Source organism: Salminus brasiliensis, chromosome 18, assembly GCF_030463535.1.
Source record: "Salminus brasiliensis chromosome 18, fSalBra1.hap2, whole genome shotgun sequence".
In the NCBI taxonomy this organism is placed as follows: Eukaryota; Metazoa; Chordata; class Actinopteri; order Characiformes; family Bryconidae; genus Salminus; species Salminus brasiliensis.
This window is the reverse complement of record NC_132895.1, coordinates 22,631,588-22,656,814: the sequence shown is the minus strand read 5'-3', so window position 1 is coordinate 22,656,814 and position 25,227 is coordinate 22,631,588. Positions and strand designations below refer to the sequence as shown.

Genomic DNA, 25,227 nt, shown 5'->3' with positions numbered 1-25,227 from the left:
AGACACATTTCAGCCACATGTAAAAACAGTGAAAAGCAGGTGGGAAGCGACAGGCTGAAGTCAATGTTAAAATGAAATCACATTTCAGACATAAAATATGTCAATAAAACATTTTCTGTGAATTCTTGTCAGTTCATGTAAAAATGGTTCTATGTTAGAGTTCAGTAAGACAGCACTGATATCAGGCAACTGCAGTAAACCGCTGATGGTTGGCTGCGTCAAAATACTTAAATACTTAAGCTAGATCCCTTTCTAGATTTGAGCCTGATCTGGAAGCCATGTGAATCCATAAGCTAGTCAGCTCTGCCAGAGCAGACAGAATCAAAGAAAAGCAGACAGGAGAGAAGGTTTCAGTAAAGTATTCAGACACAGCAACAGGTGCACATGAACAAAAGAAGGTTATGGTGAATTTAGAGGTTGTGGGTGTGTGGCGTGTACACATGAGTACACCATGTGTTAGATCAACCACTATGTATTAAAAATAGTGATCCTGCTATACAGATCTGTATGTCATTCTTAATAATGGATCTGTATTTGATTACATCCCTAAAAAAAGTACACTACATGGCTTTTAGCTATTTTTGTAGCTATAACAGTATGCCATCCAATCTCAGAAGCCACATACACAAGTTTATTGATGATTTAGGCATTACACTATCTTGTAGTCATTTTGGTTTCAGTGCAAAACAAGCAAGAAGCAAATATCAGACAGCAAACATGTCCTTACAGTACCTTTACTAAAGCTCAAGCATTAGAATGTGCAACAGAAGAGCAGAGTTGGGGAGAGCGGCACACAACCTAACACCTTTGGTTTTGGCTAAATGACTTGAAGAACTTAAGCAAGATGAATAATACACAAGCAGCCTGCATATCTCTGCTCTAAAGGAAAACATAAGCCATGTTTACTGCACCACCCATATGCAGGGCTTTTTGACAAATTAAGAGGCTAAGGGGTTAGTTGTAAAAGTCGCTAAATAGTCTGGTAAATCGTAAAAATCATTTTAAATAAACAGTGAAGCATAATTAATGAAGCACAGTTCTGTGTTGTTTATACTAAACTGGCTTTTCAATAGAAATACTTAAATAATATATATCTGAAAATATCTGCAAATACATATAAGTGAAAAGAGGCACCTTAGGTTAGTTAGGTCCCTTTATTGTCATTATACTTGTACATTACAACAAAGTTCTGCAAGGTTCCTTGCATGTCACAGCTTAGAAAGCTGGGGTCAGAGCACAGGGTCAGCCATGCTACAGCACCCTTTGGAGCAGAGGCGGTTTAGTTGCTTGCTCAAAGGCCAACAGTGGCAGATTAGCAGACCTGGGTATCGACCAACAACTTTGTGATCAATAACCCAGCCCTCTAAACGCTGAGCCACGAGTGCCCTTTACTTTTACACCATAAGAAATATCAGCATGACAAAACTTAAATCTATGACATCAGCACATTTTTGATTAATCAGTGGACAAAGGTCCATCCCTCTCCCTGTTCCAAAAATCAATTTATGGTCCCTGGAACATATCAGATATTAAACTGAAAAAGAACAGGTCTTAACCGAAAAGCGGAAAAGTGAAAAGTTCAAGGCCTTTACATGGGAGATATGCAGTTCACTCATTGTTTACTTCAGGAGGCTTGGCTGCAACACTGTGTTTAAACTAACCCCACAGTGTGGAGGCTGGTCTTCGGTCTAGCTTAAAATATAGGTGTGAAATCTATGACTTAAACTCAGGAGAAATATAGGTCCGGATATGGTCAAAACTTGCAGATGATGCTGCCATGGGAATAGGAGAAGATGTCCAAAAGCATGTTCTACTACATACATTTTACCTTGCATTAGGTTGTGCCCCACTCTCCCCTACTGCTAGACAATACAGTATAAATGGTGAATTGAGGGGGAAATAAAAGGGTTCTTTACCTTGGTGAGACTCACCTGGAAAAACTCGGCAATGGTGGCTACATGGCTGGCACAGGCACACTTCCTCGCATCAGGCACATCCTCCCCTACCTGAACACACATCATCAGAAATGCTCATTGTAACACAGAAAGGTTTTCTTCAGTAAAACATCCACATCCAAGAGAACAAGACGAACTGAAGCCCTCTGAAGCACAATGTGGCTATGTTGGTTATTAAGCCACCCACTCTATTCACAGAAACCTCAGACGATCAACAAGTTCCCGATACATTCATTAAATGAGGTTGGAAAATACTGAAGGGACGCTTCATGGGTTGCCAGAGTTCTGGTTTGGTTAGGACAGATCATGTTATGGAATTGGTCTATCGTGTGAACTAAATTAAGCTTGCATGTTACAGGGAACACTGGGCTTCTTCAACCTAATCTTTATCGATGCCATGTGTAGCATAAAATCCTTTAACGCTGACACTCATTGTCAACGATGACCTATTTCCCTCTTCAAAGAACAGAAAACCTGCTAACTCAAAACAGGCTTATAACAGAGGCCAGTAGGCAGGTGTGAAGCCACTGGTTTCTATTATAAGTGTGTTTCAATTCAACAGGAAATTGCTGCCAATCGACCAACTGCTACAGATGCAGCAGCAGATTAAAAACACAATGCTGGAGCATGCCTTCAAGACAAGTAAGTGTCTTGTTCTTAGAGCCAACGTGGGGGTGAAGTAGTTGGGCGCCAGTGAAGTTGGTAGGGATGCAGCTTCTACAGCCTTAAACCACACAATAGCTCATTAAACCACACATTTGAGATGCTTGGTGGTCCACCTTCAGTCTTTGTTTAGTAAGGTTGCTACAATACATTCCACTTTGAGCTAAAGGTTACAACTGAAGTGAATGGGTTGATATGATCAGCGCCCATCCAAAATAAAATCACCTACACAATGCAATCTGATTGCAGTGCCATAAACAGATTCTTAATGGTTATGGTAGTTGTGTTAGAAAATGCTAAATAGATGTGAACAGACAAGCCTGGGTTCTGCCTAGGTTCTGATTTCCAAATAGAAAACCTTCATATTGGTTACTATAGAAACCACCAGTACTAAGTGCAGTAAACATGGATGATCTCACTAATCCTACTGGGTGGCTTAAACCAGGCTTTTGACCACTACAAATTACTCAGTTAATAAGATCGTTACTCTATATGTCAAAAAGTTTGATGCCCCATATTATTAGCCAATTAAGCCCCATTTAACTGGACCTATTACTGACTAAGGTGCCCAGATTCACACAATCTCCATAGAAAAGCATTTCCAATAGTGCGCATAATGCCAAACATCAGCTAGAGGAGTATAAAACCCCCAGCATTGGGCTGTGCAGCTGTGGAACTGCTTTCTCTGTGTAAAGTGATGAAGCTACATCCACTAGCTTTGGGATAAGTTGAAGTGTTGGTGATCAAAAACATCCAAATCCTCCATCATATGCACCTGACCCCACTAATGCTCCTGTAATTGCTGACCACAAGCAAATTCTCACAGCAAGGCGAATTCTTCCCTAAAGAGTAAAAACAAGCCTTGCTTCTCGAAGGAACACTGAATGTCCACAAACTTTTGGCAATACATAGTTGATAGGGTTATAATAGAGAGAAATTAAAGTGTGGTCTCAAATACGGATCCTCAGAGTTTAATGCATTATAATGAGCCACTTATGGTTCATTTTACAGACATGTACTGTAAATTGCTGCCTTACTGTCAGCAATGTTGTGCTGGCCTACTGGCTATGTACGCGAATACTTCGCTGACCTATCCAAAAATAGACCCAGGATTTCTCTGCAAGGCTTAGGTCTGTGCCCTCCTTCTGATTTCAGAACAGCGACAGCGCTTGAAGGGAGTGCAGTGGGCTGAAACTGAGCGGATGCTTGTTAGTCTCTTCTGCCACTTTAGCTCTGCTTGTCTGCCTTTGCCCCCCCGTACGGCTGCACTGTGTGCTCTTGCTAACGGCCTGCAAAACACTCCATCACTTAAAACAGGCCTGCAGCCGATGGCGATGTATACACACACATACACACACATACACACACACAGACATGCACTTGTGGAGCTGCAAAAGGGCAGTTGGCAGCAGTGGCACTCACCCAGTTGATGAGGATGTAGCGAGGCAGGGTGGCAGCGGGCTCCTTCAGGCTGCAGAAGCCATACATGATGCGGCTGTTGTCAAAGGTGGCCGTGATTTCTGCCAGACCACCATCTGTCAATCAAAAACAGAGAGGAAAGACACCTCAGTCACCGGAACGCAAGTCCGATACTCCGATCTGGACCTTTCTGAGTGTGTTTACAGTGCTTGACAAAACTGTTCGGATTTTGATACAGTATTTTGACTCCTGCTGCCAGGCTGAGCTCCACCTACAGTCAGGTGCTGAATTTCCCAGTGGTGACTGGAATGAGGTTACTTAATGTGGAGTGAGTATCTGTTTCATTCAAAACCTGCGGGCAGACTTATCTGTATTACCTGGTTTCAGAAAATAGACTAAGCTTAGTCCTAGAATAAAATGAGATTTCAGAGAATCCCCACTGACCATTCTTAATGGTTAAGTATACCCAGATGTAGGGCTGGGTGATATGGTGAAAATATTATATCAAGATATTGAAAATCATTTTCATGATACACAATATTTATTGTGATTTTCTGACACCAGTAGTAAGAGATTCTTAAAAAAAACTGCTCTTCGTTTATAATCGAAATTTGCTGCACTACAATTATCCAATTAAACAGCAATGATTACACTTTCTATAAACATCCACAATATGCTCAGAAAAGCATACTGTCTCACAATAACACATTTTAGTACAATACGATAAATTATTGCCATATTGTCATATTGTCTGGGTTAATAATAACTGATACTTGACCTCTAATTATAAATGACTCCAATATAATTACCAATTATTTGCCTTTTGAAGTTTATAGGGTAAACCACATATAAAAGCCAGTGACCATTCAACATTTCCAGACATAACATTCAGTTTAATCATAAGATATATGAATCACATTATTATGATCTTTAAAGATTTGGGAAAGTTATTAGGGAAAAATTTTTAATAGTGCCAAATTTACAGCTTATACAAACCCATACGGTAATGTAATATACTGAAAATATATTTGAATGTGGAAGACCTTGCAGAGACCTGAAACTCCACCAATAAGTGAATAATTGAGATATTCGCAAAGTCATTCAGAGTACTTTAAAATGCTCTGTCTAAAGAAACTTACTGAAACACACATTTTTTCACAACAGTGATCAAAGCAACCAGGTGTACCAGTTATTTCTGGTTATATCTGGGTTGTAGATATTGAGAACCCTGGTTAGTATTACCACCACTGTAAAAATAACAACAACTAAATTATGATGTCTGGAATTTCCCTTTAAAAGGCTATTGGTCCAAATTTCCCTATGGCCACAAAAAGGTCTTGAGAATATAAAGGGTTAAAACTGTACATTTGAATAATTGCTTACTTTCACATAGTTATGACAAAGATAACTCATGAATTACAATTATTAAATAACTAACCTATATTTTGCAGACTAGTGCATGCAGAGAAAATCATGGTATTTGACTATGCATGCACTCTCTTCCTTTTGCCATTGGTTTGCACCAGTTCCCGCCCAACCTTGATCATGCACACCTGCAGCTAGTTCCCAGATTCAATCATACACACTCACTGAGCTCTGTATTAGGAACTGCACTGCACTAATGCTGGGCAGAATCTGCATTTGCTCTGAAAACAGCCTCAATTCTTTGTGGCATGGATTTTACAAGATGTTGCAAACACTCCATTGAGATTCTGGTCCACATTAAAATGACTACATCTCGCCATGCTTTTATGGGTAATTTTGTGCTCTGAGTCTCCTGTTCTACCACATCCCCAAAGATGTTCCTTTGGATTTTAGGAACGGATGCACATGGTCAGCAACTATACTTAAATAAGTGATGACTGATGGGTATTAACAGGCCCAGAGTGTGCCAAGAAAGCATCCCCCACACTAGTGCACCTCCTACACCAGCCTGGACTGGTGGGGTTCATGGATTCAAGATGCTGGTGCCATATCCTGACCTTATCATCTGTGAACCTCAGAAATCAAGGTTCATCAGACCAGGCTACGTTTTTTCCAGTCTTCAGCTGTCCAGTTTCGATGAGCCTGTGCCCACTGCAGCCTCAGCTTTCTGGTCCTGACTGACAGAAGTCGTGGCCCATCAAGGTTGGACATGTTGTGTATTCTGAGATACTTTTCTGCCCTCCACTATTGTATAGGGTGGCTGTCAGCTCAATCCAGCCTGGCCATTCTCTGTTTCTGTCGCCCAATGGATGTTTTCTCCTTATTGCACCCTTCTACGTTGTAGAAATACATAAATCAGCCCGTCTCATTCCAACAATTCTGATTTCCCCATTCTGATGGTTGATGTGAATTATCTGAAGCTGCTGGTTTCACTCCTTAGAGTCTTGTCAGTTTGTTTTAATGCTACTGAGCCATCTCACGGCTTGCTTTTTCTGTTGTTTTCTTTTTGTGAATTATCCGTGTTTGCTTGATTGCCATAGCACTGACCCCCGTCTGTTCTGATGACTATGAGTGTTGGAAGCCCCTTTAATAAAGCTGCTCTGAGCATGGATCCTGCTACCTCCAGCTTATTACTGTGGGTAAGTGTAGCATTAGGAGCTGGCTCAGCGCTCATATTGGCATAGCAGCAGCGTTTCTGCTTGTGAATTGTATTCAGCATTCTAACAATTTCATTAAGATAAAAAAAGACAACTATGTGCATTAGTACGTTTATACAAGCATAAATTGGGCACCAAGTAATCTACTTATTAATCAAAAAATGTCTGTAATTCCCAATTACATGTCGCGCACCTCTAATTATAGTCACAGACCAGGCCTGGGCTACCAGCAGAACTGGCCAAGTAAGCCGGCGTCTTTGACAGTGAGCGACATCTGAAGCGGAAGGACCCACTGAGGTAATTATTACAGCACAGATCTGGGTTAGCGATTTCCATTCACTTGTATTTGGACGCTTAGAAGCTCAATCAGTGGCAGACAGTCAGACACAGGCGTCTGACGGAAGATGGGGAGACGGGCACTCTCGTCTGCTTAGACTAATCCAGCACCAACCCATCCTCCAGCTCAGACAAAAGAAGATATTACAGCAGGAAGCAGCTCTGTTCCCTGGGCTCTCACTAATAATTAAAACTGATTTAAATATGAAGCAGGTAGCGTGGCATAATTACGCTCCGCTGAAACAAATAAGCATCTGTTATCAGCTCACGCACGTGAAATAACCAACAGATCTCAAATGAGGTGCAATCTCACTCGAACCGCCTTCCCTGCTGACAACAATATGCCTCGTTCGGAACGGCGGCCTTGGATCTCACCGGCTTTGCCCCCCGTTCCACTCCAGGCACTGAGCCATTAAAGTCATTATTGCTAAATTACAGGTTTGTGCTTCGTATACCGAAGAGGGGGGGGGGGGGTTAACGAGACTCCACACGATTCAATCTGATAAACCACACTGCGGATAATGAGGTGGCATTAGCAAGGAAAATGGCAACCAGATTGAATATGTTTGGAAGGGTAACTGCAATCCCATTCAGTTATTGACAGTAGACAGTGGTCCCCCGAATGCGATCGGTTCAGATTTATTGAGGATTTCCTCCAACACTACGCAGAATGGATGAATGGATTCCTAATGCCTGTGACGATTATGATAATTACGAAGTGGCAAATGAGTCTTATCAATCACTGTGACAGAGTTATTGGGTTCAGATCACTGGCACATCTACATTAAAGGCAAATTACAGTTGAAAGGCCCCCTACCTCCTGATGATGCCAGCGTCAGATCATTGCTGCTGTCTTCATATGTGTACAAGGCCCTGGAGAAACACAGAGAGAAGCAGGAAGATAAAGGTGTTAGTCATGCTAATATTTGCACGAATACACAAAACATTAAACAAATGACAGTTACATGATTTTCCATTTAAGTTCCTCCCTAATTTAGTCATTTCCAATTTCTCTTGTTAGAGAAGACTCCCCCTGTGACAGGACGCTGCCAAACAGGGAGGGTGAAGGCCACCATATGCTTCCCCTGGGTCAAATGAGGTCAGCTATGCTTGGTGGAGAACACTAAGAACCACCAGTTCTGTTGGTACCATCAGCTAACAGACGCCTGCACTGGCTAGCATCGTGCCAAATAATGACGGAAGAAAGTGAGGGAAATTATGCTCTTTTAGACTTCCAGCCATGGATGGCTGAGGCATCACTGGAGATTGAGCTTCACATTCACACTCAGAATCACATAAGCAAGTAAGTCTGTTTGAGGCTACCCAACAACTTTAAGGAAAGATGATTGATTTGAGCCTTCAGTTTGCGTTAGCAATGGCCATTTAATTTTTAATGGCCGGTAGTTAATTTTTTCAGGCCAAAACCAGTATAAAATCAAAGTCAAAATTCATCTTTAAGTAAAAGATAATTGTTCTATAGCATGATAGCATTTAATTAATTAATAAAATAAAGAGCAACATTAGAAAATTGGACATAAAATAGAGTAAAAATCATCTGATTATGATTTAAATGACTCAAATTGTGTGCCCATATTTTTCATGACGCTAATTTGTGAGGGATCGTTAGCTAAGGGTGCACGTATTTGTCACTGTACACTGTACAGCGAAATGTGTCCTCCGCATTTAACCCTTTTGGTAGTGAACACACACACACGTGTGTTAGGGGCAGTGAGTACACACACACCAAATTGGTGGGCAGCCAACTCCAGCACCCAGGGAGCAGAGAGGGAAAAGGGCTTTGCTCAAGGGCCCAACAGTGGCAGCTTGCCAAGCCTGGGAATCGAACCCACAACCCTGTTATCAATATCCCGGCGCTCTAACTGCTGAGCCACCACTGCCTAGCCTTGTAAAAGCAAATTTTGGAACCAAATGTGATTATACCGCTGCTGTCCAATGAAAAACATGTATCTCCATATTGTCCATTTTTAGTTTTTAGTTCACCATGGATTAGACCATGTAGCTGCTCTGTACACTGTGTGATTAATTCTGGAGGATTAGACCAATAGAAATGCTCCAAATTACTTGGAGTAAATTCTTATTTTACATTGACTTCCAGTTATGTAGAAACATTTTTGCCTTCTTCTGTAAAATCACCATTTTAGAGATACATGTTTTTCACACACATGTTTTTTTACATATGTGGAGTAATCTGATGGGTTCAGATTTACTTTTTTTTTTTACTAGCTAGTGCTTTAGTAAATTGAAGCTGATGTGTACTTTATAACAACAAGCTTTACACTGAACAGTATAAAATAAAGCAGCCACACCTGCTGAAAACCATAATACAAGCCAGTTGCTCACAATGCATCAACTGCAGCACTTATTTTAATGTAATAATTTCCAAACAATGTAAAAACATTAATGTAATACCATTTTTACCAATACTATAATATCGTTTGTAATGTAGGTTTTGTTACATTTTTGACTAAGTTGCATTTCTGAGGTTATGCCATGTGATTGAGAAATTAGAACAATATTAGGCTCTACATCTACTCTTCAGGCAATTACTCAACTTTTTCCAGGTCATCTTCAAACACGAAGTGACCCAGTGCCGTGGCCTTCACTGCTTCGCTAAAAGGCTCAGAGATCTGTAGCTGCAGAGAAGTGCAGACGGGAATGTACCCTCCACCGAGGGCAAAAGAGGTACACTTCAGGTCAAGGGTGCTGTTGGCTCAGAGGAGAAAATGGCCTTCTCGCCTGCCGTTGGTGAGTGTTGCGTGGGAGGGCAGAATACAGCGTGCTAGCACTTGTTAGCTTTCTACAATAGCTGTTTTTAGGACCACATGGACACTCAGCTGAGAGAGTCACTCCAATCGCAATCCCATAACGGCACACATATCTGAAGAGATATTTTAAAAGGCGTGACTGCACTGATGAGATGCAGCGAGGCTCTGATGTTTCACGCTAGCTTTCATGGAGGTGAATATGAGAATATTCTAGCGTCAGCTAATCTCGGCCTCCCATCGCGATGACAAACCGAGTGGGAGTGTTGTGCTACGCTCCTGAGTCTAACAAACGCCAAACGCAAGAACAGAAGGTCTAATGCCACGAGCAACGGGATGAAGCGGCACAGGATGCAAAGCTCCCTGCTTTGACTGATAGGCAGGGCTTATGCATACAGCTACATGATGCAGAGTGCACAGGGAAATCGTGTTAGCGCATTATGAATGCATAAATTCATCAGAATTGTTCATCTGAATGAATTATACTGACATATATACATATATATATACACACACACACACACACACACATATATAATGTCTATTCAAAATGTCTCAAAAGACATTAGAATTTGACCAATAGAAATGCTCCAAAATGTCAAAATAAGGAAAAATCTGTTTACATATTATCAGTTTTCCATGTTTTTGAGAGACAGCAACAATGCAATGTTTTGCATAGTTTAGTAATCTGTACTTTCAGGTTCCAGGAATTTGCTGCATTAGGATTATTGGTTGCTCATTTCTGTCACGCTTATGTCCTGTTTGTGCACTTCTGCTCTGATTCTCTTAGTTTACCTTCTGTCGGTGTGTTTTGGTTTTCCCCATGTGCTCGTCCCCACATGTCTCTGTTTCGTTTGAGTTCCTTTCTCCACCCCTGATTCTGTCCTAGCCCCACCTTGTCATTAGTGTTCCCACCTGTGCCTCCTTCATAGCCCTGCCCTCTCCATATCTTCTCCAGGTGTACCTTGTCAGTGTCTGTGTATATATAGTCCTTTTCTTTTTTTTCCCAAGTGTTCCTTGTCTGGTCTAGTGTGTGTAGTCCAATTTCTGGCAGGGTTCAGAGAGCAAAAGTATCTTGAATTTGTGGTCTAGCAACACTAGCTTTGCATATTCTGAGTGAATGAAGCACTTTTGTAAGACATCTGCTATATATATATATATTATGTAATATGTCTGCTTTAACTTACAATGTTCATAGGACTGAAAAGTCTTTCAGCACTCAGTATATGCTTGTTTTTAGCTCATTCTATGGCAATTTTCAAATCTAAAAACCTCAAATTTCTTTAATTAAGGCACAATATTATATATTATAATATTTTATTACATTATTCATAATATTTTAATTAAATCATCATTTAACTCTGACTAGACTGCATGAAATCTAATAAAAAACGAACAAGCAAAACCACATATATTGAAGCTGAAAATGGAAACACTGGCAGATCTTACTTTTGCTGAATCAGGAAATGTCACGAATTGGGACGCTATTGTGCTAAATCCAATTATATTGGGAATTTTGGGAATTGCAACACCTCTAGTGCATTCTGTGTGTTGTTAAGCCTAGATCAGACTTGTATGTGAATTATCACATTAATTCATGATGCACTTAAGCACTGGGAGTAATTTCCTTCCCGCAATGTATGTAAAAATTCCACATATTGTGCACTAAAAAAGAGATGGTCGATATTAGTTAAATCTGTCTCTGCCTGCTCATCCCGCTCTTTCCTCTCCGTGAGGCCGCAGGGAGTATACAGGCGACGCCAGCAGGGGATTTGGCTGCTGACAAACGACAAGCTCCAACATGGAGGGGCGGCGAACTGCCACTATCCTCCAGCCTGTCTATATTCCACCGAGAGGCTTAAAAATGGCAACACACAAAGGTCCAACTTATCATGCGTGAGAGCGGCAGGGCCACTGCCCTCCTGTGGAACATCAACGTCATGAGATAGAAGCCTTGGAAATGGCAGAGGGGGGGACACGGGCTCTTGCAGGTGGTAGCCTATACCTGGCAGTAGCCAAGGAGAAAAGGACAGCCAAGCAGCTGGGTGGTGCTGTCATATCCAGCAAGAAAGGAGCCCAGGCAGATGGTGGTCTGAAAGAAAATGGAGGCTGAGAGGAGGGCAGTGGTAGAAGGTCAATGGGATTAATCAGGATATGCGCTGCAGGTGGATATGGGGTCTAATCCCCTTCACTTTTTTACTCAGTCACCCATCAGTGTGAATACAATGTATTCTTTTTGGAGTAGCAGCCATTAAAACCACATGACTGATACTGTGCGGGTCCTCGTGCCTCCTAAACAGCTCTGACATGTGGAGAAATTGGTTCCACAAGACCTCTGAAGTCATCCAAGATGTTTGCAGGAGATCCTGTAAGTCCTGTAAGTTGTAAGGTGGGGCTTGGATCAATTGCATTAATGAACTTCCATATCCATGATGTTGTCCTCTCCTCATTTGGAACACTATTTTGGTAGGTCCTAAGCACTGCATACCAGGAACGCCTCACAAGACCTGCCATTTTGGAGATGCTTTGACCTAGTCATCTAGCCATCACAATTTGGGCATCAGGTCCTTATACTTACCCATTTGTCCTGCTTCCAACAAGCCAACCTTAAGAACTAGCTGCCTAGGTGGCATTGTAACGAGATACTTAATATTATTCACAAAATGTTACTATTAATATTACGGCTGATCGGTACACTCTCACTTTTAGCATGCTAATCACTAATGTGGTAAAAACACTACAAGCCGAGCTGGAGTGACCTCTTCAACCACAAAATAACCTTCTGCCCTGCCCAAGCTCTCCTCTGTGGAACTGAATTAATCTGTTCCTCTTGCCTCACCTTGTCCTGCCTCACCTCCTTCCTCTCTACCTTGTTAATCATCAGCAGTCATGGCCCTGAGGGGAGCTTCTCTCACCAACCAAATATGACCCTTCCCATCAGGCCCTCGGCCTGAGTCAAACATTAACTCATTCCCGGCCTCTCCCGCGGCCATCCTGGCCGGCATCCAGGTGGGCAGCCGGTCGAAAAAAAAAAAAAAAACATGTGTAAGATCGAAAACATGAGAGAACGAGGAAGGTGAACACCACAAGTCAACGGCTCAGGGAAGGTGAAACTGTTTAAAAAACACAATATGCAAGATGAAGAATTGCAACTTGGAGAAAGAGAGAGAGAGAGCGAGCGAGAGAGAGAGAGATAAAGCCAGAGCAGGAGGGGCTGCATTTTCTGTTGTAGCTCTATAAATAATTCCTCTTTAAAGCAGACTCTTTTTATTATTCATAAAAGACTCCCATGACCTAGAAATGCAGCTCAGAACGGCGGTGGGCCCAGAGTGCGGCTGAGGGGGCGCCGGTATGCGCAGGCCAGCGAGTGGGGGGCCTCCTCTATTGTGTCACAGGGTGGGAATGATGCTAACAAGCTCTCAATAGCCACGCTAATTAGTCTGTTCCCTACGACACACACTACGCTTCAGAGATGCCCCTCTACGAAGCCACGGCGACACTCCAGACGCGCCACTGAAAAGACATGAGCGAGGACGGGGAAAGTGAAGAGAGCAAGATGCAAATGCACTGTCCCTCAAAAGTTTGGGATCAGCTAGGCTTCTTCTGGAATGCTTGATTTTCAGCGTTCATCAGCACTTCGGGTGTCGTGGTCCCTCCATTTTCACAGCCTCAAAGGTAATTAGACATACCAACGTTACTATATAAGTCAGGATTATTTTTAGTGCAAATGCTTTGCAGATGCTGAGTTTCGTCCCCTGAGATGCTTTGCCAGGCCTTTACTACAGCCGCCTTCAGTTGCTGCTTGTTAGTGGTCTCTTCTCGCCTTTCATTTTGTCTTTAGCATGTGAAAGCCAGCTCAATTGAGTTGAGGTTTAAACGCATTCCTTTTGATTGCATCTAAGCTAGACATTGCTCTAAACACTTCACTTATGTCAGCAGTCACATCATCAAAAAACATCAAGTGACCCAGTTCCACTGGCAGCCATACATGCTTATGGCATAACAGTGCCTCCACCAAGTTTGACAGTGGATGTGACCTCCTTTGGATCATGAAGCCTTCCTTTCCTTACTTTCCATACTCAAGCTAATCTCGGAAACCTTGTTTCACAACCTGGCAACCTTTGTTCACATGTGCTCTAGCAGTCTAATTGTCATCCATTAAGGCATCTCTTGATTGCAGACTGGCAACTGAGCAGTTGCAGGTGTTCCCTGTTTGTTTACCTCATCCATCCCATAAGGGCTTAATAGGTAGCTAAAGAGCTGGATCAGGTATGCTGGGACAAGGAACTGTAAGCGATACTATGCAGGGTAGTGGGGTCCACAGAACTGAACTTGAAAATCCCTGGCAAAGAAGGACCATCCTGAAGTACCTTATGATGCATGGTTCATCAAGGAGCCATGTGCCAGCCTAGAGAGCCCTAGAGAACCTAAATATAAGAAATACTGTCACAAATATTAGCATGTGATTTAGTTTGAATCTGCTTACTCTTTAATATGTTACAGTACTACAAACTGCCAAAGAAAACACCGCCATTTGTATTTGTAGGTCTTCCCAAACGTCTGACGGGCAGCGTATTCAGACAGCACCTTTCCTCGTTACTAATTGCACTGCAGTCGCAGAGGTGTGGATGAACAGGACGCACAGTGAGCGGAAGAGACGAGGGACCAGTCAAACTGGCAGCTTGAAAATTAGTTCCGTTCGTTGCCTCCCAACTCATTTTCGACCATGTCATCTACAATTACGCCGCCGTTTGCCTAAGCATCATCTACTAATCCGATTGTCTCTCAGAGGGTCGCCGTGTCCAATCTGCCCCATATCCGTGACAGAGCATTTCTTTTTTTTTTTCCCCGGAAGCCGGAGCAATCAAACATTTCCCGAGCATTGCCTACAGTCTTGCAAACTAAAACCACATGCCAAATACATCTTGTATCCATGAAAAAGCAGACATTTTGTGTGCTTGAGTGGTTGCACATGTCCCTTTTAACAGGGAAGGTATTATCAGCACTTGTGCAGCATTTGTAAGGGATAAAATAAGAGTGTATTCAGATGTTCTGATAACATCGGATGCTTGATTTCATTTGAACTGATGACAATTCTGATCTGTCTTGCTCCTAAAAAAGCGAAGACTCATTCTGTGAATGGGGAAAGTCAATAAAAAACTAGCTTTGTCACTCAGAGCCTATGATATGAGACATGCACATCACTCAACACTCCCCCCCAACCCACAACCCTTAGCTTACCTGACATGCCACAAGCTAGACAGGCTGAAGTACATCCCGCACATAGTGATTCAGTTAAGCTGCAGTCATGTAAAAAGCACTCTTACACTGTCAAAATGCAAATACGGTCTTAGTCAAGCTAAGCTTAGACCAACTGACCAAAGTTCGGCCCAGACTGATACATGCTGGACTTGCTTGAATGAAATGAAAAAATAAAAAATGAACACATCTTTTTTAAGTTGCCCTAGAATAGAAAAGGGTATTTACCTTGCCATAGTTAGATAATAAGAGTTCAGTAAATGGAAGTGACTGTATGTGGAGTGAAAATCTGGCCTCACCAAAACAGGGCTGTAAAACGGCCCAAAACTGCTGCGTAAAAAAGTCTGGACTCACTAGCCCTGCTATATCACAAAAAAAAAAAAAATACTATATCACAATATTCATCACGATACATGTAATAACAGACTTCAGTACAATACATCAGTAGCAACAGATTCTTAAAAACCACTATTCAGATACTCTCCCGTACTAAATACAATCTGCTGCTCTTCATCTAATTAAATCAGTCTAATCACTGTAATGAAACCCGGACTAGTCTTTTATGCAGCTCTTGTAAACATCTTGCTTCGGCCCAGTGTCTTAGATGGACTACGAACCTTTTCTGTATATTGTGTGCATGTAATTGTACGCTACATGTCCAAATGTTTGTGGACACCTCTTTTTAATGAATGCATTCAGCTACTTTAAGTTGCACACACTGCTGACACAGATGTGTAAATGCACACATCTGTAGTACACAAGTACTACTGCCCATAGAATACAGTAGAACTCTTAACATCAAATTAGCACCAGGCCTGATGCCAGGTGTGGGCCAGAAAGGTATAACCCCCACTCGGCACACCCCCAGCATTGAGCTGTGGAGCAGTGGAATTGTGTTCTCTGGGATGATGGATGATGCTTCATCCAATACTTTTGGAATGAGTTGGGGATGAGGTGGAGTGGTGATCATCCAACATCCTGACTTTACTAACGCTCTTGCTGCTGAATGTAATCAAATCCTTTCAGCAATGCTCCATAATCTAGTAGAAAGACCCTCCTAGACAGAAAGACTCTTATTTAAATACCTTCAGAAGAAATAAATGGTGTCCCAATACTTTTGTCCGTATAAGTTAGTTAATGAGAGAATTATGTATCTCTGTTTTCAGAATATATATTAATACAATTTATATCCCCCCCCCCCAAAAACATGTTTTTTTGTCGATCCTAGTTAGTCAATGCATGCGCTACTCACTAGCTAGGACTCTAGGACACTAGGGTTAAAGGCTAACACCTGCTTCCTCTGAGTAATGTGAAGCTAGGCATATTTTTTTTATGTATTTTGGTTGGAAAGCTTGTCTGGAAAGGAATTAGGAATAAACTGAGCTTTGCAATGATTTACCACACTGTTTAGCGATGGGTACATCAGCCCCACAGCCTGCTTTACAGTAAATGCCTAATAGCAGTAAACAGTAAGCTGTAACGTGTGAGTCTATTACTAATCTTGCTCAAATGCTTTCAAAATTATTTAGCAAAGACCAGAAACGTGCTGGGACGTGCCCTCTCTCCCCTGTGACATTCTAACCAGGGCAGGTCCCATTTCAATCATGGAGAGTGGTGCTTGGTGAATTGAGCATTACAGTGAAAGCATATCTGCCGAGCTAAGCAGGAGGAAAAGTGTTAACTGATGTCGATCATTCATCAACGGTGGGCTTCCAAGGTCAGCTGCAGGTGTGTCCATCCTGCTGATGAAATTTAGCCTATTATTTTGAGTGTATTCCCACATATCCAGACAGGGCCGGCCCAAGCCTTTAAGGGGCCCTAAACAGATTTTCATTTGGGGCCTCCCATACCACCACCTCAGCAGCAGATGCTTGATCATTCCATAGGCTACACTGTGTGTGTAATGTGTAACCCACTCATTAGCATTCATTAGCAATCATTAGCATTATCTGCATTTGCCCAACAGTGGCAGCAGCCAACAGTAGGAATTGATTAACCAAGTATTATTGTGCCAACTATGAAAATAAAATGTATTAAAAACCTGTGTAATAGTAATTCCTTTTATTATTCAATGTTATTTTTAAAAATCTATATATTTTCATCATGATAATCTTGGTGCTGTTGGGCCCCCCTGGTGGTGTTGGGGTCCTAGAGCTCTGTAAAGCAAGAAATCATCATGTTGACAGATACTGACATTATATCTATAAAAGCCACATTTTAAAGCAACGTTATGCAAGAATTGGCATTTCTTGCTCCTGGGCTCTCCTTATAACCGGAGAGTGTAATTCGTGCTTTCAGCCAATACTAAAAGACAAGCTTTACACGTGTAAAAAACATCACTAAAAGTGAAAGTATGTGGACTGAGGTGGTAGAGTGCTATTACAGTTTTTACACAAATATGACTTGCGAGTGTTGTCCTGCCTGCTTCACCAGATGTACAGAGCATGGTACATAGCCCTGATAGAGGTGCTATTCTCCCTAAAACAAGTCAGTGGAGCATCAACATAATTGTGAAACTGGTATTTAAAGGTAAAAAGCTACATAGTGTTGCTTTAAAGGTCAGTATCAGATCTAACATTCACGGTCAGCTTTTAATGACAAATGAGACTTTATTGTCCATAAAACAGCTGTAGCTTTGCAAACAAGCACACACATATTGACTACGCAATGCACAAACAGACTCAGACACACACACACACACGCACCTCTGCCATCATTCAGTAATTCACCTCGCTGCACCTCTATGTAAACAGCGCAGGTCAGCAGAACGACCTGCCACTGACTGAGTCTATCTAATTAAAATCTCCATTGCTCTGCGCTGTGATTTCATTAAAGCAGACAGACACAAACAGGACGAGAAAAGTTTCTCTCTTTTTAAAAAGGCCCATCTAACAAAATCTTTAGCCAGTAACTCGATTTATTTGTGATGCAGTGGGTTTGAAGAGGGAATAAGACCTCATTACAGTTTCATTTTAGGAAGAGCTGAAACAACAGGACCAGCCAGGGCAAGTGAGATACGCTCACTGAGCACTTTATTAGGAAGACGATACTAATACTGGGCAGGGCCTCCTTTTGCTCTCAAAACAGCCCTAAAACTTTCAAACATTGTCGACATGATAGCATCGCACAGTTCCTGCTGCACATCTCTCATTCTACCACATCCCAAAGGTGTTCAATTGGATTCAGGGCCGGTAGCTAGGAAGACCACTGGAATTACCATCTGTGTGCCTCAGCAGAAATCAAGCTTCTTCGGAGCAGGCTATGGTTTTCCCAGTCTTTAACTGTCTTTAACTGTTTTGGTGGGCTTGTGCCCACTGCAGCCTCAGCTTTCTGTTCTTGGCTGACAGAAGTGGAACGCGACATGCACTTATGTACCTCTAGAGGGCAGCAGTGAGTAATAAGTGTTTATTCCAGCTCCAGACTGTTTAACTATGGGAAAAAATGGAAAAGTTCTGGGTCCTATCCAAATATTATACTATCTATACATTATACTAAGATGGTGACTTGCCAACATGAAAGAATTTCAAGTAATTCCGTGCAAAATTGTGGAGATGACAGAAAAGGCGGATCAGGCCCATAACGGTCATGGTTTGAGAAGCTTCTACATAGAAATGCAATAATAATAATAATAATAATAATAATAATAATACATTCAAATAACATTCACATTCAGGGTCTGCACCAGGGAAAGCTTCTTAACTCGGGACTATGGCTGACACCCCCCCCCCCCACACACACACACACAAACAAGACTTCTTAAAAACAGAATCACTTATTATGAGAATAATATAAATATCATATGATATAAAATCAGTTGCTGACTTTAAGTTTCACATTCACTTATTGCACTTGAGAACTTTTATATATTTATTTTAGGTAATTATGTTACCTACCTTTACTCTAAATTAATATTTTATTTCTACCTAATATTCTACACTGTTGTTTAATGTGAACGGACAGTTATCAAAGCATTCCACCGCTAGTTGTACCGTGTGTGTGTGTGTGTGTGTGTGTGTGTGTGTAGCAGTAATTTCCGATTAGTCCTATTTAGTCATCTGTTTAGTAGAAAAGCAGAATTTCTTTGTTCTCTGTTCTTGTGTTTGTTCCTGCCAGGTAACTTGGCTAGAAGCGTCTCCTCAGGAATGCTAGTTCATTCATTCAACCCTTCAGAAACCTCCAGATCCCCCATCTCTGCTCACGTCCTCTGGAACTGTAAACAAACTCTTGTGCCCTTGAAAGGTGATTTTCTTACACTTAAGTGTGTGTGCTGTGCAGTGACCTTTGGTGTAGCATTACAAAACTGTCCTGCCTGTGGCAGCAATTAGGGATTTCTTTTGCTTTTAGTGTACAGATTGGTGCATTACTCAATCACGACTAGCCACACGCTGATCATGTGGCTTTTGATGACATGGAAATAGGACATGACCTCTAACGTGGCTGTGACCAGTGTATGAAACAGTTTCACCACTCGCGGCTCAGCACAGGAAGTCTTCATTTCTCACCACTACTGCTATTAAATGCATTTTAATGCTCTGGGTGAGGACGCACCGTGGAAATTGTCAGCCGATGCTAATGTCTGATGATATTTTTCCAAGTACAGTCAGGTTCATAAGAATTTGGACAGTGATTTGCGTTATGATTTGGGTTAGTTTTGCCTCTGTCTTTGCCACCATTTCAGTGAGTTGATATGGAGCAATCAAGACCTTCAGGGGTTTAACAAACATACTACACTGCCTGTCTGTATAGAAGTCAATGTAGAATGATTTTATCAATTAAGTCATTTTGGAGCATTTCTATTGGTCTATTCATCATCTATTCATTCATCATGATTAATTATGTTAAAAGGCTAAAAATTCATTCATTTTGTTTTATTTTTGCTGTAACGTTTACATCTGAACTGGACGTCCATTTGGTTTCACTTCACCATCATCTCCGCGGATCTTCTCAGAAGAAGTACCATGCCCTAAAGCTGCTGACAGATACAGTTTTAGCGAGCAGAAAATAAAGCGAGAGACTGGTATAGAGGAGGGAGAATGTGATGGAGTCACCTGCTTATACTGTAAGCTAAAAAAAAAAAGAAACGATACAACGATGACTGCAGAACGCCTGATGGGCATACAGCGTAATTAGCAGATGGGACACGTGCTGCTTTTGATGAGCTGAAGAAGAAAAGGCATGTTTTAATTGCAGCAGAATGAGAGTGGGAGAGTGAGGTGCGGGGGCTCATTAAAGGAAGTGGTGTTCGTGCGTTTAAAACTGCAGAGAGGCTGAAAGTAGAATGTGTGTATCCTAAAACACACAACAGCTGAACGGTGGCTCACAATGGCCAAACTGGTGGTAAAAGGAAAAAAAAGACCCTTGTCCTCCCCTCCTGTCCTCTGCCAGGAGTTCATCTTCAGCTTTGAGGCCAGATGCTGACCCAAATGCTTTTATACAGCCCTAAACCAACAAGCACAACCTTGACGATAAAAGAGTGCTGTAACAGAGAGATGATGAGGGCCAGACAGAGAGAGAGAGAGAGAGAGAGAGAGAGAGAGAGAGAGTGAGTGAGGTAGCACATTAAATGAAAAAGCAAAAAAAGAGAACATGCTAAAATGACAGCACAGAGTGAGAAACAGCACAGAGAAGCTGCACCTTGCTGTATGGTAATGACTGGAGGATGAGGAGAGGGAGAGCCAGAACAAGTGCTGACATTTGAAAATGCTGCAGAGACGCACTCAAGAGGACCCTTCCACAGCGTTATGTAGAGCAGCTTCTGCACCAAAGCACCACGAATCAACAACTCCAACGGCAGGCAACATTTGCGCTTTACTGCCTTTACCGCCTGCCAAGTGGACTCTCAGCGGCCTGTAGGGCCTGCCATACTACTGTGAATGGAATGCGCACTGGCGTTTGTGAGTTTGTGGGTGTGTGGTTTTTAATTACAGTGTGGTATTTGCTGTCAGGACATGGGTTCGACCACAAAAACACCGCTAAATCAAATCTCAGATAGGCAGGGGGTGGTGAGTGGGAGAGTGGGGAAGTATCGGTTGAGCCTTGGGGTGGTACAGAGTAGGGGTGTCAGGATATGAGAACGTTGACCTTTATACCAAATGTATAAAGTATAAATCCCTCATCACCTTTAAACTCAACCTCAGCAAGACCGAGCTGCTGTACATCCCAGAACCCCTGGACTTCACAATGATCTTGCACATGATCTCCTTCGAGAACTCACTGGTCACTCGGTGTAGTCGTGGATGACTCTGTCATGCAGATTTCTCCTTCACAACATCCCTAGAAATGTGACCTTTTCCACTCTAGAGAGGCCACCCAGATGCTTGTTCAGTCTCTCATGGGCTGGTCTTACTTTGTGCACCCATGAACGCGGCGGCACGGGTTGTCTTCAAGGTTTCAGTCATGTTCATCTCCTCTGCTCCATTCTTTTTCACTTTGAGCAATGAAGCCCTAGAAGAAGAACCATCTTTGGTTCCATAAAGAAGTGAAGATCCTTCAGCTGATGTGAAGATTCTTGGCTCTATTTGGAACCAAAAGCACCTTCATTGCTCAACAAACCATCTGAAGCGCCTTCATTTCTGATCGTGTAAGCTTGGCTAAAGCCGACAGCTGGAGTCTGACTACGGTGAGTGTCTTTTCTTTACTGGGCCGAACTGAAACCCCTCCTATTTGTAATTAGTCTATTTATATTGTGTAATCATAACATACGTCTTTTTTTACAGCCAATTTAACATGTCCTGTTCAAGTGTTTTTGCATGACACACACACAAACACACACTACCTGCTGCACTACCCTGCCGCACTAATTGTAATCAATTATAATTCTGCAGTAAACTGCAGTGTATTGATATACATCTGTGACAAGTTCAAGAAATGAGTGACTAAAAGTAGAATTAACCCCTTTAGACCCTGTATTTAAGCCCACGCTTCATCACTTCATCATGACTAAATTACTGTCATAAATACCAGCAGTTTCATAGGTCCCAAAATAGAACCCTGTGGGACGCCACAAGGCAACTTCTATTAGAGCATTCACAACAGTTTCTGCATTAGAGTTTATAACTAAATGTAAGGGGCTAAACATTTGTCCAGACGTCTTAAAGGCTGGCATTATAAATCCTACTGTCCTACTCATTTACACTAGATAACAGAGCTTGATGGACACATTCGTTTCTATACAGGATTTCCATTTAATTAAAAGTTCAGTTAAGCTTAATTTTATCGTTTGGCCTAAACAAGCACATTAACCCGTTGCCCTAATAGACAGTAAGGGGTGCATAATGAACTGTCTACCATGTGCAGTTCAGGAAAACGCATTAAACGTTCTGTATAATGTGCAACACAAGAACAGAGAGAGAGAGAGAGAGACAGAGAGGGAAGGAAGGAGGAGACAGAGGACATCTGGTGCTGCTGGCCTGAAGGGTCCGGGGGATTGGGAAGAGGATGAGGAAGGAGCTGAAAGGGCTCTGAACCCCCACGTGGCTTCAGCACTGACATCTGTCCGGAGAACAGAGCATGACAAAGGGATTTCCAGCAGGGCAGTCCGAGAGTCAGCCCCACGCACTGCGGTAAGCACAGCACCAGCCCAAATGCCTATTAACCCCTTCAACCCCATATTGGTTACTAATCTTAAAGGGCCATTAGTCCACAATTATTTTTTTTACTGTATTTTATGTTTTTCTTTGAGGGCCATTGCTAATGCTTGTGTTGTTTAATGTCCAAAAAACATTTTCCACCATCTCTTGTCCTGAGGACTGTAAAATAAATTGGGCGGTGCTAATCGATATGTAGATCTAAGTAAGATATGTAAATCTTAGCTTAGCTTAGCAGCTTAGGTTTTCATATATCGCTGCTTTTTAGTTTTCTCCATGGTCTGAACCTTGTAGCTTCTCTGAACACTGTGTGATTAATTCTGGATGAATGGACCAATAAAAATGCTCTAAATGACTTGGAATAAAATCTTATTTTACATTGACTTCTATTCAGAGTTCAGAACATTTTTGCCACCTGCTGTAAAGTCACCAATTTGGAGATTCATGTTTTTCATTGGACAACGATGATAGGGACGATATGAACCAATTCAAAGTTTATTTATATATATATATATATATATATATATATATATATATATATATATATATATACAAGGAAAAACGCCCTCATAGAGGAAGAAAGAAGAGGAAGAAACCTTGGGAGAAACCAAGACTTAGGAACCCATCTACCTGAGGTTGACCCACACAGCAAACAAACAAACAAACAAACAAACAACATTACACAAGAACTAGACAGATAGATAATTAAGAGCTATAGCTAATGTAGGAACAGGTTATGAAGTATGAGTGTAGACTATAGAAATATTCACTTTTCTGAGGCTCTTTTATACGTATTACTTATTACCTATTATGAATTATTCTGTACATGCTATCCAAACCTATGTAAATGATGTAGTTATTAGAGCCAGGAATTGAAGCATGGACCTACATCTGGGCACTAAGGAGTTCTTAGAAGATCACAGTGAGATTCCTATGCAGGGGAGGCAACCAAATGTAACAACATCCCACAAAAAAACTTCCCTTATGCTTGAATTACTTATACAAATAAGTGGAGAAATCCTGTCCAATGCAGGTTCTAACCTTTTATTCAATACCATATTTGTGTTTCCAAATAGAAGATATTTTATGATGATCTGAATCTGAAGATGATGAAGTTATTACCACCAAAAAATGCACACTTTACAGTTCAGTAGGACTGTAGCTGATTCAGAATTCTGTCAAATGAACAAAATGAATATATGCCACTGAATATATTTATGATATATGAATATGTCACTGAATATATTTTATTCCTCATTGGTGCATTTTGCATTGGAAGTTTCTATCTCGTTTTATCCTGCTACTTTAAAACATACTGACTGACTAGAAAAAAAAAAACATGACTTCAAGAACCCCAGTCAGACTGATAGGCCTCCGACATATGACTTGAATTGTGGGCTTTCAGGGGGTGGCCCTACAGTTTTGACACGTCCTTGTTTGACATCGAGACAAAGAAAAAGAGAAAAAGTCAGAAGTGCATGGTTGAAACGGCCGATACCAAATCTACCTCACACAAGAACGGAAATTATTGAACAACTATATAATTAATTATACTGTATAATTTCACGATTTCATTTGAAGAACATCACTAAACCACAACCCAGGGTTCAATACACATTCAGTCCCTGCACTGATACAGGTCTTCCTGAGGGCGAGAGAGACCATTGACTTATTAATGACGGGAAGCCCCTCCTCTCGCTGTGAAGGAGAACTACACAAAGAAAGCTGGAGAAAAGGGGGAGAGAAAGAAAATAGGAGGACAACAAAGCGGAAATCAATGCGAGCATTTGAAAGCGGGATGGGCTACGGCAGACATCTGCCGCTGTGTGCCGGAGTGTGCCGTGGGCCTGCTGTGAGAGTATCTATGCCAAAATCACAGGAGGATTCCATACAGACACACACACACGTACATTTGTTTTCATGCCCTGTCAGGACATTAGGATCATGACTGCAATGACTTGCATGTTAGCTTGTGGTTAGCACATTAGCTTGTGGTTAGCACATTAGCTTGTGGCTAACATATTAGCTTGTGGTTACAGTGTAGGATCAGGACAGAAACTGTGCTTTTATAAGGCTAATTTTCTATTGCATCACATGGAGAAACCATCGCTGAATTATGAACTTTGTAAATTATTGCACCCCTAGTTTATGCATATGTCCAATTATCAGATATATTTTGAAGATATATATATAGAGATATGGATACGGCCATGGGCAAAAGGTTAGAAAAGTGAGCTTGGGACCAGTTCGAACCCCTGGACTGGCAGGGGGGCCTCCATAAACATTCACGTCTGTGGCTTGAAGTGGTCTTCTATAGAGCTTATATTTGTGACTTAGTGCTTATATGAAATATCTACAATATGTACAGTAAGATTAAGCTTAAACAGTACAGACAAATCAAGAATACAAACTCTGCCGGCCTCTTAGGACATCACTTGGGGGTGTGGCTAATAAGCATGTGGGGGCGGGGCTTAGTATGGAGTGGGCGAGAGAAAAAGGAGCCAGTTAGTTAGGAGAGTTTCCTGATTTGGACATTAATTCTGCCACCAATGGGAGAGTCAATATTTGGAAGGTTGCTGCCCACTGTTTACTATTCGGCTTTAAATGGCTGTTGTTGGACAAATCGCTAGTTTTAGCAAATGCT

At 41.7% G+C, this 25,227-nt stretch overlaps 1 protein-coding gene across 6 annotated transcripts in view; it reads right to left on the bottom strand.

Annotated features, from left to right (window-relative positions):
• The window catches only part of dbn1 (drebrin 1), an 83,922-nt gene that overhangs the window by 24,115 nt on the left and 34,580 nt on the right, over positions 1-25,227 (bottom strand). For 4 of the 6 annotated variants that reach the window (XM_072662256.1, XM_072662255.1, XM_072662259.1 and 1 more), the window contains exons 2-4: positions 7,773-7,828; positions 4,041-4,153; positions 1,917-2,006 (exon numbers count right to left, since the gene is read on the bottom strand). In XM_072662256.1, coding sequence (XP_072518357.1) covers positions 1,917-2,006; positions 4,041-4,153; positions 7,773-7,828 — 259 coding nt within the window. The remainder of the gene's footprint in view (positions 1-1,916; positions 2,007-4,040; positions 4,154-7,772; positions 7,829-25,227) is intronic. The other 2 variants (XM_072662260.1, XM_072662257.1) reach the window with 1 other exon arrangement.